The 15820-nt window shown below is 39.1% G+C and overlaps 1 protein-coding gene across 7 annotated transcripts in view; it reads right to left on the reverse strand.

Moving 5' to 3' along the window:
* KIF21A (kinesin family member 21A) overlaps positions 1-15820 on the reverse strand; it is a 135445-nt gene that overhangs the window by 41728 nt on the left and 77897 nt on the right. For all 7 annotated transcript variants that reach the window (XM_070755331.1, XM_070755328.1, XM_070755325.1 and 4 more), the window contains exons 12-14: positions 3515-3587; positions 2432-2546; positions 1186-1374 (exon numbers count right to left, since the gene is read on the reverse strand). In XM_070755331.1, coding sequence (XP_070611432.1) covers positions 1186-1374; positions 2432-2546; positions 3515-3587 — 377 coding nt within the window. The remainder of the gene's footprint in view (positions 1-1185; positions 1375-2431; positions 2547-3514; positions 3588-15820) is intronic.

Genomic DNA, 15820 nt, shown 5'->3' on the forward strand with positions numbered 1-15820 from the left:
TCTTGTTTGCTCAGATCTGCAAAAGGAGGTGGTAATCCCTCTCAATGATTGCAGCTCACTTGAATGCTTATCCCACTCCTTTGGAGAAGTGCAGAAATGACCTTGAATTATCTAGTGCATAAGCACCAACTAATCCTGGGAAAGGAGGAGAGAGTAAGAAAGAAATCCAAGATTGCACCATCTCAATTCTATCTTGAGTGGTGGAGAGAGATAATTTATATAAGAAACATAGAAGCATAGAAGACTGACGGCAGAAAAAGACCTCATGGTCCATCTAATCTGCCCTTATACTATTTCCTGTATTTTATCTTAGGAGGGATATATGTTTATCCCAGACATGTTTAAATTCAATTACTGTGGATTTACCAACCATGTCTGCCAAGTTTGTTCCAAGCATCTACTACTCTTTCAGTAAAATAATATTTTCTCACGTTGCTTCTGATCTTTCCCCCAACTAACCTCAGATTGTGGCCCCTTGTTCTTGTGTTCACTTTCCTATTGAAAACACTTCCCTCCTGAACCTTATTTTATCCTTTAATATATTTAAATGTTTCGATCATGTCCCCCATTTCCCTTCTGTCCTCCAGACTGTACAGATTGAGTTCATGAAGTCTTTCCTGATAAGTTTTATGCTCAAGAACTTCCACCATTTTTGTAGCCCGTCTTTGGACCCGTTCAATTTTATCACTATCTTTTTGTAGGTGAGGTCTCCAGAACTGAACACAGTATTCCAAATAAGGCTTCCAAGCAGTGGTGGAAGTTAATTTATTTTTTGTACTACCAGTTCTGTGGGCATGGCTTGGGGTGTGCGGCATGGTGGGTGTGGCTTGGTGGGCATAGCAGGGGAAGGATACTGCAAAATCTTCATTCTCTCCCCACTCGGGGATCAGCCAGCGGTGGTATTTGCCTGTTCTCCAAACTACACAAAATTTCCACTACCAATTTTCCAGAACCTGTCAGAACCTGATGAATTTCACCCCTGCTTCCAAGACTCTGCAATTAACAACAAAATCAGTTTACAGTAGTTTTTAGAATGTCTCTTTCATGAGCTGGTCTCCACAAATATGACAATCACATTGGATGTTTTTATGTAGACCTATTGCATTGCTGCTTTCATCAACAATACTTTTTTAAAAAAATAATGTTCTCTTAATACAATTATCTGGTGAGTGAAAATTGTCTTACCCAAATTCTGAAGCACCTGATCTCTTTCAAGCTGCGTATCTCGAATTTTATGCTGCAACATCATTAGCTTTTCTTCATACTGCCTTTTCAAAGTCTGAAGCCTTCGTTGGCTATTCTCTAGTTCGTCAATGAGCTTCTGTTTTATGGCAATTTCACATGTAATGTTTGCTAAATCTGCCTGATAATTCACTATAATTAAGGAAATTAAAAGCAATAAAAAGATGTGATGCATCGAGGTACTCAAAAGCTAGCTACTTAATAGAAACTTGATTCAAAATTCAGATTTGTTTGGTGCCCTAAACTGTTGGTCTACATGAAATATTTCCAATATATATTTACATTACCATCTTTTTCCTAGATAATACCATCTATACTGCAAAAAAAAAATAAAGAGAATACTCAAACAACACATCCTAGATCTGAATGAATGAAATATTCCCATTGAATATTTCATTTGCACAACTATTCCAATTGTACAACAGCATGTGAAATTGACTGTCAATCAGTGTTGCTTCCTAAGTGGACAGTTTGATTTCATAGAAGTTTGATTTACTTGAAGTTATATTCTGGTTTTTTGTGTTCCCTTTATTTTTCTGAGCAATGTATATGGTCCTTCAATAGGAAGAATTGATGGCTCTTGCATTAAAGCTTCAATTCTCGTGATAGTCCTCGTTACTTATTCATTAGCAAAACTTATTTTTAGTGTACATTTTTAATAATAAAGTTGCAATTAAAGTTCACGCTTACAACAAAGAAATCTTCATCTGGAGTGCATGATTTATGAATGACCTACTGCCTAAAAATAAGCCTATTGTTTTAAAGTTGAACATTCATTCTTTTCAAAACACATTAAATGTTTATATTTATATTATAATCCAAAAGTAAACTGATGGTTAACTTAAAAGCAGAAAGCCTATTTAAAAATGCAGAGGTCTTCAAACTTGGTGACTTTAACACTTGTGGACTTCAACTCCCAGAATTCTCCAGCCAGCTATGCTGGGTGGAGAATTCTGGGAATTGAAGTCCACTAGTCTTAAAGTCGCCATGTTTGGGGCTCTAATGTCTCACTGAAATCTTCATAACCATAGGGTTTCCCTGCTCATAACATATCATAATCATGAGCTCTTCATGAAATACATATTAAATATAATCTCTGGACTTAATCGTCTTAATTTTAAAATACCTGTTTATGTCAAAAGAGATAACGATAACACATTAAATATATCTATCCCTGTGTTCAGCTTACCTTTTTCATCAGAATCAGAATCTGATTCATCTGAACTTTCAACCACCTCCAAATCTTCATCTTCGTCATCTTCTTCTTCATCATCCTCATTATCGCTATGCTCATGACCATCTTCCTACGAGAATAAAAACAGAACCAAAAACAAGAACTCCTTCACTGTTTCGTTTTTAAGTATAATTTTAATTTGACCCCATAACAAATTATATGCACTGCCTCTCAATATTATATTAAGTTATGAAGAAGATAATTCATCTGGGGTGCATGAAACTCCAGATCGTGCAGAACGCAGCCGTGAGAGCCATCGTGGGGCTTCCCAGATTCGCCCACGTATCTACAACACTCCGTGGCCTGCATTGGCTGCCGATCAGTTTCCGGTCACAATTCAAAGTGTTGGTCATGACCTTTAAAGCCCTACATGGCATTGGACCAGAATATCTCTGGAACCGCCTGCTACTGCACGAATCCCAGCGGCCGATAAGGTCCTACAGAGTTGGCCTTCTCCGGGTCCTGTCGACTAAACAATGTCGTCTGGCGGGCCCCAGGGGAAGAGCTTTCTCTGTGGCAGCCCCGGCCCTCTGGAATCAACTCCCCCCGGAGATTAGAATTGCTCCCACCCTCCTTGTCTTCCGTAAACTACTTAAGACCCACCTATACCGCCAGGCATGGGGGATTTGAGACACCTTTCCCCCAGGCTTATTATAATTTATGTTTGGTATGTATGTGTTGTTTGGTTTTTAATTATGATAGGGTTTTTAGTTTTTTTTTAATATTAGATTTGTGCCTGTATAATACTGTTTTTATCGTGTTGTGAGCTGCCCCGAGTCTTCGGAGAGGGGCGGCATACAAATCTAATAAATTATTATTATTATTATTATTATTATTATTATTATTATTATTATTATTATTAAGATAATACGCCTTACAGTCCTTTATTTATATGCATGTCCTTTCTCTTACTCGTTTCTGTTGAAAACATGATTACAAGACAGAAATCGTATTTTCTCTGTCTGCTTTAATGCAGGCTCCTAGAGAACACAAGTCTCATTATTTATACATGACAAGATGTATTACCACAATACTTACTGCTTCGATGTCATTGTTTTCTCTCTCATCTTTTTTCTCCTGCTCATTATCGGTGTTTTCTTCTTTAACAGTACTATGAGAAAAAACATTCAAAGGGGAGGGGGCATTTAACAATTTGAAGCCTAACTTTCACCCACTTCCCAAATTTGCTAAAGAATAACAATTTAAACATTGCACAAACTTTTTGCAGGATCAAAAATCATAAAAATTCAACGCCAGACTCAACTTTGCATTCCATGCACAACACAGCATTGAGGAGGGGAATACAGAAAGGAAGTTAGCACAGTAACCCAGAAACGAGAGATGGGACTGCGTAGCCAAAACCTTTATAGAAATATAGATAAGATTCGTTAGAAAGTCTGCAGAGTGAGTCTGCCTATTTCATGCCAGAGCAGTGTAAGGAAAGCTGGATGTAAAGTTAGAACCACAGGGGGGGGAAACCTGAAGAAACCCATATATTTATGTACATATAATAATTATGCACAATCATAAAGTCAACACTTTAAAACAGAAGAAAAAATGCACAAAAATCTGAAACCGCCTCCAAGACCGAACCTAATCTTGAAAGAAAGTAATTGCAATGTCGAAGTAAGCGAACATAGAAAAAGTAAAACGATACAGGGATTATGGTTACTGTAATGCATGAAGTAACATATTAATAAATCCCATTGTGGTAAATGTAGTTCAACTCCTAGAAATGGAATTTAGAACTGCACCCGAAATATCCTCCAATAATACTGGTCAACACCAAAAAATAATCAGCAAAGGTAATATGTCTGTTTTATAGAGTTGGATGTGCGGATTCCAAAAAAATGCTTAGTTTTGCTGTACCACATAAAGTTTCTGGTATAGAAGTATTTTTGTTATGTTATTTCTACATTTTCAATTTATGTGGTAATTACTGTTTTCTTAATGTCGCCAGTATATTTCCTATACTTTATAATAATGATGCTGCTCCGTCTAAATTATACCTGCTACAGAAAAACTACAGTGATACCTCGTCTTACGAACCCCTCGTCATACGAACTTTTCGAGATATTAAATTCGAGAACCTGGGGTTTAAGATTTTTTTGCCTCTTCTTCCGAACTATTTTCACCTTACGAACCCGCTGCCACCGCTGGGATGCCCCGCCTCTGGACTTCCGTTGCCAGCCGAAGCGCACGTTTTCATGCTGGTGGGATTTCATGGGAAACCCCACCTCTGGATTTTGCGATGTTGCAGGGGAATCCCATCAGAAGGAAAATGGGCGCTTTGGCTGGCAAGGGAAGTCAGGAGGTAGGGTTTCCCAGCGAGGGAAACCTCAGCAAAATCGCAGTATCGCAAATGCTGTGATTTCGCTGAGACTTCCCTCGCTGGGAAACCCCACCTCCGGACTTCCCTTGCCAGCCAAAGTGCCTGTTTTGCGCTGGTGGGATTCCCCTGAAGCTCCTCTCCATGGGAAACCCCGCCTCCAGACTTCCACGTTTTTGCGATGCTGCAGGGGAATCCCAGCATCGCAAAAATGGGCACTTCACTGGCAACAGAAGTCCAGAGGTGGGGTTTCCCATGGAGGAGAGCCTCAGGGGAATCCCACCAGCGTGAAAATGGGTGCTTCGGCTGGCAAAAGGGGTGAATTTTGGGCTTGCATGCATTAATTGCTTTTCCATTGATTCCTATGGGAAACATTGTTTCGTCTTACGAACTTTTCACCTTACGAACCTCGTCCTGGAACCAATTAAGTTCGTAAGACAAGGTATCACTGTATATACATTTTTGAAATCAGAATAAAAAAATGATTCAGAAAAGTAAGTACAAAGTCAACTGTGATGATTACAAAAAATATTTTTGTACACCTGTGTTACTGTTTTCTTAATGTTGCCAGTATATTATATCACTTAAAATATTGATGCTGCTCCATGGAAACTGCACCTGCTGCAGAAAAACTATATACATTTTTGAAATCAGAACAAAAACATGATTTAGAAAAATACAAGGTCAACTGCAATGATTACAAAAAATATTTTTGTAGACCTGTGTAATGGATCAGGATTTTCAAAAAACTCACAACTATACTTTAGGTCAGGGGTCTCCAACCACCGGTCCGCGGACCGGGACCGGGCCGTTGGGGGTTTTCAGCCGGTCCGCGGCGCCAGGGCCCCCTCGGCCTTTCCGCGCTGCCCACCGCCCGCCCGATTTGCCCCCTCTGCTCCTCTGCCACCTCCTGCCTTTCACCGCAGCTCCTCCCGCACCCGGAACGCACGCCCTGCCCGCCTCACATTTGCCGAGAGGACTTTCGCCCCGGGCTCTCAGCAAGGGGGCTGCATGAGAGGCGGGGCCGGCGGAAGGTGATATTCAATGTCGGGGGCGCACGGGCGGTTTTGCGCGCGCTCCCTATCTCCCTGCTAGCCCACTCGGAATACTGTATTCAAAATAAGAAAAGCCTTCGCCGGCAAAGGCTTTTCTTATTTTGAATACAGTATTCCGAGTGGGCTAGCAGGGAGATAGGGAGCGCGCGCAAAACCGCCCGTGCGCCCCCGACATTGAATATCACCTTCCGCCGGCCCCGCCTCTCATGCAAACCCCCTTGCTGAGAGCCCGGGGCGAAAGTCCTCTCGGCAAATGTGAGGCGGGCAGGGCGTGCGCGCGTCACCGCTGAGAAGAACGGAGAGAGAACGAGAGTGAGTGAAAGCAACAGACAGCAAGATAGAAAGTGAGAAAGAGAGAGTGAGAGAAAGGGGGGGAGAGAAAGAGATAGCAAGAGAGAGAGAACAAGAGAGAGAAAGAGCGTGAGAAACAAAACAAGAGAGAAAGAGTGAGAGAGAGAGAAAGCAAAAGAGACAGAAAGAAAACAAGAGAGAGAAAGTGAGAAGAAGAGAGAGAAAGAGGGGGAGAGAGAGAGAAAGAGAGAGGGGGGAGAGAGAGAAAGAGAGGGAGAAAGAGAGGGAAAGGGGGGAGAGATAGCAAGAGAGGGAGAGAGAAAGAGAGAGGGAAAGGGGGAGAGAGGGGGGAGAGAAAGAGGAGATAAAGGAAGAGGAGAGAGAGAAAGGAAGAGAAAGAAAGAAAGAGGGATAGAAAGAGAGAGAGAGTGAGAGATGCTCAGTGAGCCTTTCTTTGAAGTTGCCTTTCTTTCTTTCTTTCTTTCTCTTTCTTTCTTTCTTTCTTGCTCTTTTTCTTTCTCTCTTTTACCTTTCCTTCCTCTATTTCTTTTCTTTCTCCTTCCTACCTTCTTCCCTCCCTCCCTCCAGTCCTTCCTCTCTTACTCTCCCCTTTCATAAGTTTCCTTGCTTCCTTCCTCTGTTCCTGTCCCTTCCCTCTTTCCTTCTTTCTTCCTTCCTTCCTTCCCTCCCTTCCTTTCCTCCCTCCATTTCTTGCTTTCCTTTTCCTTCCTCCCTTCTTTCCTCCCTCATTCCCTTCTTTCACTCCTTCCTCTCTTACTCTCCCCTTTCACACCTTTCTTTGCTTCTTTGCACCCTTCTTCTGTTCCTGTACCTTCCCTCTTTCCTTTCTTCCTTCCCACCCTCCGTCCATTCATTCACCCATTCCTCTCTTGATCGCCCCTTTTACGGCGCCGCTGACAGCTAGCTCCCCCCCCCCCCCCACCGGGCCATGGAAAACTGGTCTAGCTGAAAGCCGGTCCCTGGTGCAAAAAAGGTTGGGGACCTCTGCTTTAGGTAAACTGCCAGAAATATATTCCTTCTACTTCTTAGAAACTGAAGTAGTGCTCCTTGAAATATGAATGACTAGAATAAAAGATTGCCTATGTATTTACATTTATTATATACTTGATATGGTTTTGCATAATTTTGTTTTATTGACTTTTTTCAAAATACATTTGGTTGCATCTACAGTCAAATAAGACTTTCCATATGAAATCATATGCCTCCAATTACATTTGATTAATCAGTAAAAATTTTTGTGCTGTGCAAAATCCTTTCTAATATCAGTATCAAAAATAAATAAATCCAATCATTTTAGATTAGTCCAAATTGAACTGAACAGAGAGACCAAATCAATTGTGTACATTTTCAGCTGCCTAACAATTATATGCAGCCGGATATGAAGTACTTATCCTATTTTTCTTGCAAAATAGCTTACTGATCTAAAACCATGACTATTTCTTTTATTTCAATCTTTGTCCTATTTTAACTAATACCTACAGCAGTTATTCCTAAATTATTGTTTTTAATCAACCTTTCAAATGAACATCATCTGGATTCAAGACTTTGGGATGGATAATTTTTATCCTTCCTACTCCCTTTTTTTTCTAGTCACCAACAGTAGACTTTGTTAAATTCTCATAGAAAAAGGGATATATTGAAAAAGTAAGTAAAATTTAAATCAAAATTATAATAAAGGTGTATTATTGCTTGACCACAGCCGATTCAATTTTAAAGTTAAATTATTACTAAACACCAAGCTTTCTCAGCTAATCTTTCCTGAAGAGTAGAATGTCCCAAATATGTCTTATCATCAAATCAAGTTGGATTTCTGCAATGCTCTCTACATGGGGCACCCTTTGAAAAGTGTTTGGAAACTTCAGATCGTGCAGAATGCAGCCACAAGAGCCATCGTGGGGCTTCCTAGATTCGCCCCGTTTCTACAACACTCCGTGGTTTGCACTGGCTGCCGATCAATTTCCGGTCACAATTCAAAGTGTTGGTTATGACCTTTAAGTCCTACATGGCACTGGACCAGAGTATCTCCCGAACCGCCTGCTACCGCACGAATCCCAGCGGCCGATAAGGTCCCACAGAGTTGGCCTTCTCCGGGTCCCGTCGACAAAACAATGTCGTTTGGCGGGCCCCAGGGGAAAAGCCTTCTCTGTGGCGGCCCCAGCCCTCTGGAATCAACTCCCCCCCCGGAGATCAGAACTGCTCCCACCCTCCTTGTCTTTCGTAAATTACTCAAGACCCACCTATATCACCAGGCATGGGGGAACTGAGACTCCTCCCTAGGCTTTTATATTTTATCATTGGTATGTATGTGTTGTTTGGTTTTAAATGAGGGGTTTTATATGGGTTTCTTTTTAATATTAGATTTGTTCTTTGACATTGTTTTTACTATTGTTGTGAGCCGCCCCGAGTCTTCGGAGAGGGACGGAATACAAATCTAATTTATTATTATTATTATTATTATTATTATTATTATTATTATTATTATTATTATTTCAGATGGAAAGCATGATTGGCGATTCAATCAAATTTACTTTGAAACACATTATTCAAATGAAATTAGCATGCACAACAGTAAACAGGCTCGCAAAATACTCTCTATATTGGAAATCCCAATTATGAATTGGGATAAATCTAGGCTTTAGTAGATATAACAAAACTAATTAGCATAGTCTAGCAAGGCACATGATCAATGATGTTAAAAACTGCTAAGACTTTGTTGTTTGCATCTTTACGATTTATATTGATTGCTTCCTAGTATACTTTGCTTATTTGTACCCTATGACTATCATTAATTGTACCTTATGATTCTTGACAAGTGTGTCTTTTAAAAAAAAAAGATTTTTATTAAACAATTTTACAACACATCCATATCAGTATACCTCCATTATTGTTCAATTTTTCATCTTAAAACTATATTTATACATGTGGTTCTATTATCCTTTATATTTACTAATATATTATTAATAAATATATTATTATATATATTAATAGTAAATATATTACATATTGAGTCTTCGGAGATACAAATCTAATTATTATTATTTTTATTATTATTATTATTATTATTATTATTATTATTATTATTATTATTATTATTATTATTATTATTATTGCTTTATCAACATACATTTTGTATCCCAGATATTTATACAGATTTATTACTGTTTTCTAATTTCTAAATCTTCTTTCCTTAATATTTTTAGTTTTTACACCTTTCCTCTAACCAATTATACCATAGATTCCATACCAGATAGCATTCAGTTTCTCTTTTATTTCTTTTGTTAACTTATCCATCTCTGCACACTAATATTTTTTCTAATCACATTTTCTTCTGTTGGTACATTATTGTTTGTCCAGTTGTGCACGTATGTTATTCTAGCTGCCATTATAACATGTAATATTAAATATTGTATTTTTGAGGCATAATTTTCTGTGAGTATGCCTAATAGAAATATTTCCGGTTTCAGTTCTTTTTGCTATTTAGTTATTTTCACAAACCAATTTCTTATTTTTTTCCAATATTTTCTTGCTAATGGGCATGTCCACCACATATGATAATATACTCCGTGGGTCTGTCTGCATTTCTAGAAATCTGATGATATGGTTTTGCTAATCTCACCAGGGGTATCTTGTCTTTTTATGTACACTGAGAGCATATGCACCAAAGTCAAATTCCTTGTGTATCCAAATCACACTTAGCCAATAAAGAATTCTCTTCTCTTCTCTTCTACATCAATGGGGGTCAGAATGAATGCACTAGATCCAAATTCTGTTAAATATGATCAAGAACCACAAGCTGTTTCAGTACTACCAATGAGGCTCATCTTACTGAAAAAGGCCAGATAGAAACATAGAAGTCTGATGGCAGAAAAAGACCTCATGGTCCATCTAGTCTGCCCTTATACTATTTTCTGTATTTTATCTTAGGATGGATATATGTTTATCCCAGGCATGTTTAAATTCAGTTACTGTGGATTTATCTACCACGTCTGCTGGAAGTTTGTTCCAAGGACCTGCTACTCTTTCAGTAAAATAATATTTTCTCATGTTGCCTTTGATCTTTCCCCCAACTAACCTCAGATTGTGTCCCCTTGTTCTTGTGTTCACTTTCCTATTAAAAACACTTCCCTCCTGGACCTTATTTAACCCTTTAACATATTTAAATGTTTCAATCATGTCCCCCCTTTTCCTTCTGTCCTCCAGACTATACAGATTGAGTTCATTAAGTCTTTCCTGATACGTTTTATGCTTAAGACCTTCCACCATTCTTGTAGCCCGTCTTTGGACCCATTCATTTTGTCAATATCTTTTTGTAGGTGAGAGGTCTCCAGAACTGAACACAGTATTCCAAATGTGGTCTCACCAGCACTCTATATAGCGGGATCATAATCTCCCTCTTCCTGCTTGTTATACCTCTAGCTATGCAGCCAAGCATCCTACTTGCTTTCCCTACCGCCTGACTGCACCACAGATAATTCACTTCTCAAGCTACAGGCCAGGATTGCCAATCTCACAGCGTCACGTTGTCACCACATGATGTATTACAACTCCCCCCTGCCCTTCGTTAAACTGGGGGTCAGCCAGCACATGATACATCTGGTCCATGGGCCATGAGTTTCACACCTCTGCTGTAGGCCAATCACCTTTCCAACAACTAAAAGGTGGCTCCTCAAAGAAAAGCTTTGACCAGATGAAAATGATCAAACTCCACTGTATTCAGTGAAGGCTTCTTCAAGAACACATTGATGAACATATTATTCAAAGTAAGCAGCATTACCACTTCCCACAAGATGCTTTAACCACTGCATGCATCAAACATAAGTCACTTCCTAGGAGGCTTTAACAAATCATAAAAGGCAAGAATCTAAAACATAGGAGGCTAAATACACAGCTTCAAAGACCCTTGATCATCAGGACCAGGGGTAGGCAAAGTTGGCTCTTCTATGACATGTGGACTACAACTCCCAGAATTCCTGTGCTAGCATGACTGGCTTAGGAATTCTGAGAGTTGACGTTCACAACTCATAGAAGAGACAACTTTGCCTACCCCTGATCTGGACCAACAAGTTCAATTTCTTTCCAGATAACCAGGCAAGCCAATCCCTCAGGCAACTTCACAGGATCTATACAAATAAAATGCAATTCCAAGCAACTTATATTCAGCAGATGTTTAGAGTAATTCCCACAGAAGCCTTTAAATGTTGCTATGGACTCTCCTTATCTGTAAGATGGGGATAAAAAAACATAATTTGTCTGTATGAAATAGAAATCCACCTGCTAATGAAAACTGTATACAGTAGTACCTCTAGATACGAGTTTAATTCGTTCCAGAAGGGAGCTTGTATGTCGAACAACTCGTATCTGGAACAAATGGCTTTAGACTTTGTTTTTCCCCTCCGAGATAACCAGAAGCAAGGATTCTTGCGCCACCTAGTGGACGCTCGGCTCGTATCCCGAATTTGAGCTCGGGTCTGGAACAGAAATTTCTCTCCCCTCGTGGCTCGTAACTTGGAATACTCGCATGTGCAGCAGCTCGTATCTAGAGGTACTACTGTATTACAGTGCAATGAATGGTGACAATGAAAGAAATAAGGTTTGTGCCATTTTGAACAAATGGAATCCAGAGGAAAACCTATTCTGTGGCGTGTCATGAGTGGATATGTAGAAAAAAAAGAGAACACAGAATAATAGAGTTGGAAGAGACCTTGGAGGTCTTCTAGACGAACCCGCTGCTCAAGCAGAAAATCCCACACCATTTCAAGCAAATGGTGGTTCAGTCTCTTTTTGAAAGCCCCTAGTAATGGAATACCCACAACTTCTGAAGACAAGCCAGTCCATTGGTTGATTGCTCTCACCGTTAGGAAATTTCTACTGGGTTCTAGGTTGCTTCCAATTATTATCTTCTAGGGCTTTGAAAGTAAGTTGACTGCTTCATCTTTGTAGCAGCCCCTCAAATACTGGAACAGTGTTATCATGTCACACTAGTCCTTCTTTTCATTACACTAAACATGCCCAATTCCTGTAAACATTCTTTATATTTTTTAGCCTCCAGCCCCACCATTTTCATTGCTCTTCTCTGCACTCTTTCCAGCATCTCAATATCTTTTTAACATTGTGTTGACCAGAATTGGTTGCAATATTTCAAGTGTGGTCTAACTACTGCCTTCTAATCACTGTGCCACCCCAGCTCCTGAATGAAAGTGCATGACTTGATTTAATGGCTTATGATGAAAGATTAGATTAAGAGAATTGACAATAGCTACAAGAGGGATTAAGAGACTTTTTGCGTAGAGACAAACCACTCTGATAGTGTCAATAGTAATCCTGCAAAAAATGGACATGAGAGAAAAGACTATATGTGAAAAAAATTACAGCAAAGCTAGAATGATTATAGGAAGTTTAGAGTATGAGTCCTGTTCTATTAAATTAGTATTGGTTTGGGATATGATTCAGTGGTGGGTTGTGTCACGCTGGAAATTGCCAGCCACAGAGACATTCAGTTATTAAAGAGTTAACATGTGCCTTTGCTTTTAATCACTCCCATGTTTACGTCACATCCCACATATCACTTCCGCCTGCTTACGAAAGCACTCTTCTCTCTCTATTCTCTTCTTCTCTAGACGCCATGCTTTAAGCTGCTTAGATTATGTGTCTCTCATGGCACTGTTTGTTTTCTGTTTTAAAATAAAGAAATGCTTGTTTTGATTTACACTGCTTGAGTCTCTTAACTCCGTCGGCCTCCGCCTTTATCACAAAAGGCGACAGGTTGCTCCCGGTTCGGACGGCTTCTTAGAACCGGTAGTGGTAGCGGCGGGAGACTCCGCCCATCAAGGATACTTCTGCACAAGTACAAGCACGCAAACTGGTGGCAAATGAATTCAGAACCCACCACTGATATGTTAATTTATATAAGGTTAATTCAGGTTGAAAACCTGAATTACTGCAAACAGAAGAAAGATAATATGATGAATGAGTTTGGTGACCGTTCATATACCAAAAACCTAGGTTGTTTTGCTTTGCAAATTAAAAAAATGAATTATGACGCTTTACATAAATGAAAAATTAGATCAAATGGGTGAGTTGTAAAGTTTTGTAGAATGTTTACTGAAGATGGGGAAAGGGATAAACAAATTTGAAGATATGCAGATATTTCTAGAACAACAGTGAGCAGCATGTGGACACAATTACAAAATAGATCAAAAAACATAGAATGGATCAAGTGGAAGGAGAAGACTAAGAAAGCTATGCATGTATAGAGATGAAATCGAATTTTTAAAAATAATTCCACTGTCCAAGATAGGAGTTAACGAGATCCCAAAAAATAACAGAAGTAAAAAATTTAAAGAATAGGCAATATATGACGTAGTATATGGATACAGTTTGGGGAAAAGATGATTTACAAGTAAAAAAGGTCAGAATGCTATAGCGAATGGTGCTGATATATATCTAGCTATCTTTCCTTTTCCTCAGCACGCATCTTAATTTTCTGAGATAATCCTTGCCTACTTTATATAATAAAAACTAAAATTGGCACGTTTGCTTCTGAAAAAGTATCATTTTTGAGAATTTAGGAACATCCAAAAAAATGCTATGCAAAGTATTTCTTATTTTGTAAACTATTTGAAGATTCTTTCTAAAAAATCTGTAATTATAAATTATGTGTTTCAAATAATCATTTATATTCAAAAGCGCATCATTTAAAAAAAAAAGTAAAGATGCTTTGTACCACTATTTATAGACTCAAAATCAAAATGACAGTTTTTATTTTTGAAAAATTATATCAAGAGCTGAAGAACTCAGTTTAAAGGATTTCAAATTTGAATCTGAATTTTTGCAGATTTTGGATGCAATACTTCAAACCTCTGCATAAAATCCATTTATCATTTTATATTCAGCGTAGTATAAAAAGTTAAATGTCTATGGAGAATATAAGTCATCAAGGTCATAGTTATCGCAAAGGTGCTTTTTCAAGTGGTAACTCAACTTTGTTTTTTCTTTGAAGATATTTGAGTTCTCATCCAAGAAACTTCTTTAGCTCTGACTGGATGCAGGGGAATAGAATGATTTATGCTCCTTGTAGATAGCTGGTCATTTCCATTCTGTTAGCAAGTCAGAATCAGAGCTGAAGAAGCCTCTTGGATGGCAACTGAAACTTCTCCAAAGAAAAATCAGAAAGTCCAGTTGCCTCTTGGAAAAGGACCTTTGGGACTGTAGAAAGTAAAGTTCTCATGTAGATGAAAACATATGACTCCAACTTAATCTAGGTCATACTGAAAATGGTTATTTGCTAATGAAGTTAAATATTCATGAAAGAGTACAGTGATACCTCGTCTTACAAACGCCTCGTCATACAAACTTTTCGAGATACAAACCAGGGGTTTAAGATTTTTTTGCCTCTTCTTACAAACTATTTTCACCTTACAAACCCACCGCCGCTGCTGGGATGCCCCGCCTCCGAACTTCCGTTGCCAGCGAAGCACCCATTTTTGCGCTGCTGGGATTCCCCTGAGGCTTCCCTCCATGGGAAACCCCACCTCCGGACTTCTGTGTTTTTGTGATGCTGCAGGGGAATCCCAGCAGCGCAAAAACGGGCACTTCGCTGGCAATGGAAGTCCGGAGGTGGGGTTTCCCAGCGAGGGGAGCTTCAGTGAAATCGCAGCATTGCAAAAACACAGAGGTCCGGAGGTGGGGTTTCGCATGGAGGGGAGCCTCAGGGGAATCCCAGCAGCACAAAAACGCGCTTCGGCTGGAAAAGGGGTGAATTTTGGGCTTGCACGCATTAATCGCATTTCCATTGATTCCTATGGGAAACATTGTTTCGTCTTCCAAACTTTTCACCTTAAGAACCTCGTCCCAGAACCAATTAAGTTTGTAAGACAAGGTATCACTGTATTTCATTTTTAAATTTTAACCAGGATTTATTTGTGGTAAGCGCTCGAGGGGAAAAAAACCCCATTAAAAACAGCTACATTGCTGTTATAGCACTATGTTTGTAATCTGCTGCACCTATTGAAATAGGTTTTTAGTTTACACCCAGCCTCCTTTAAACTGCTCCGGTTATCGTCAATCCCAGATGTACACTTATTTTTGGGTGAGGGGGGAATGAGGTAGTAATCTAATAAGGAAAAGGATTAATCCAGCAAAAAAAATTCATATGATGAAACTTCTTTGCTAGATCTACGGAATGTAGAATTATATATGTTTATATATGATCCAAACATTATTTTTCAAATGACAATCAAAAACCTGGGAAGCATTCCAACCTTCGTTCTTCTTGACTGCCTTCCTCAAGTTTCTGCAGCCTTCAAAAGCACCAGGTACAGTATTGGAAGACCAAGCCAATGAAGGACAAACCAGACAGTGAAAGCGAGAGCAACAAGATAAACAAAAAATGACATATGAGCTCATGGATTTCAAAGTATTTTTTTTTAAAGATGATTAAAAAACCATAAATAGTAAAAAAAAAAAAAAAAAAGAGGCAATTCATTCATTACAAAATAATAATAGCCATGCTGGGCGGAATGAGAACTGCACTTCAATACATTTGCACTTCAATATCTATTCTGGAATGATTGCCCACACCTTTAACACTGCAATATAAAGCAAGGGAACAGGTAAGCTTCCTAGCCAATCAAAGTTAGTTCAATCATT

Source organism: Erythrolamprus reginae, chromosome 6 (assembly GCF_031021105.1).
Source record: "Erythrolamprus reginae isolate rEryReg1 chromosome 6, rEryReg1.hap1, whole genome shotgun sequence".
NCBI lineage: Eukaryota > Metazoa > Chordata > Lepidosauria > Squamata > Dipsadidae > Erythrolamprus > Erythrolamprus reginae.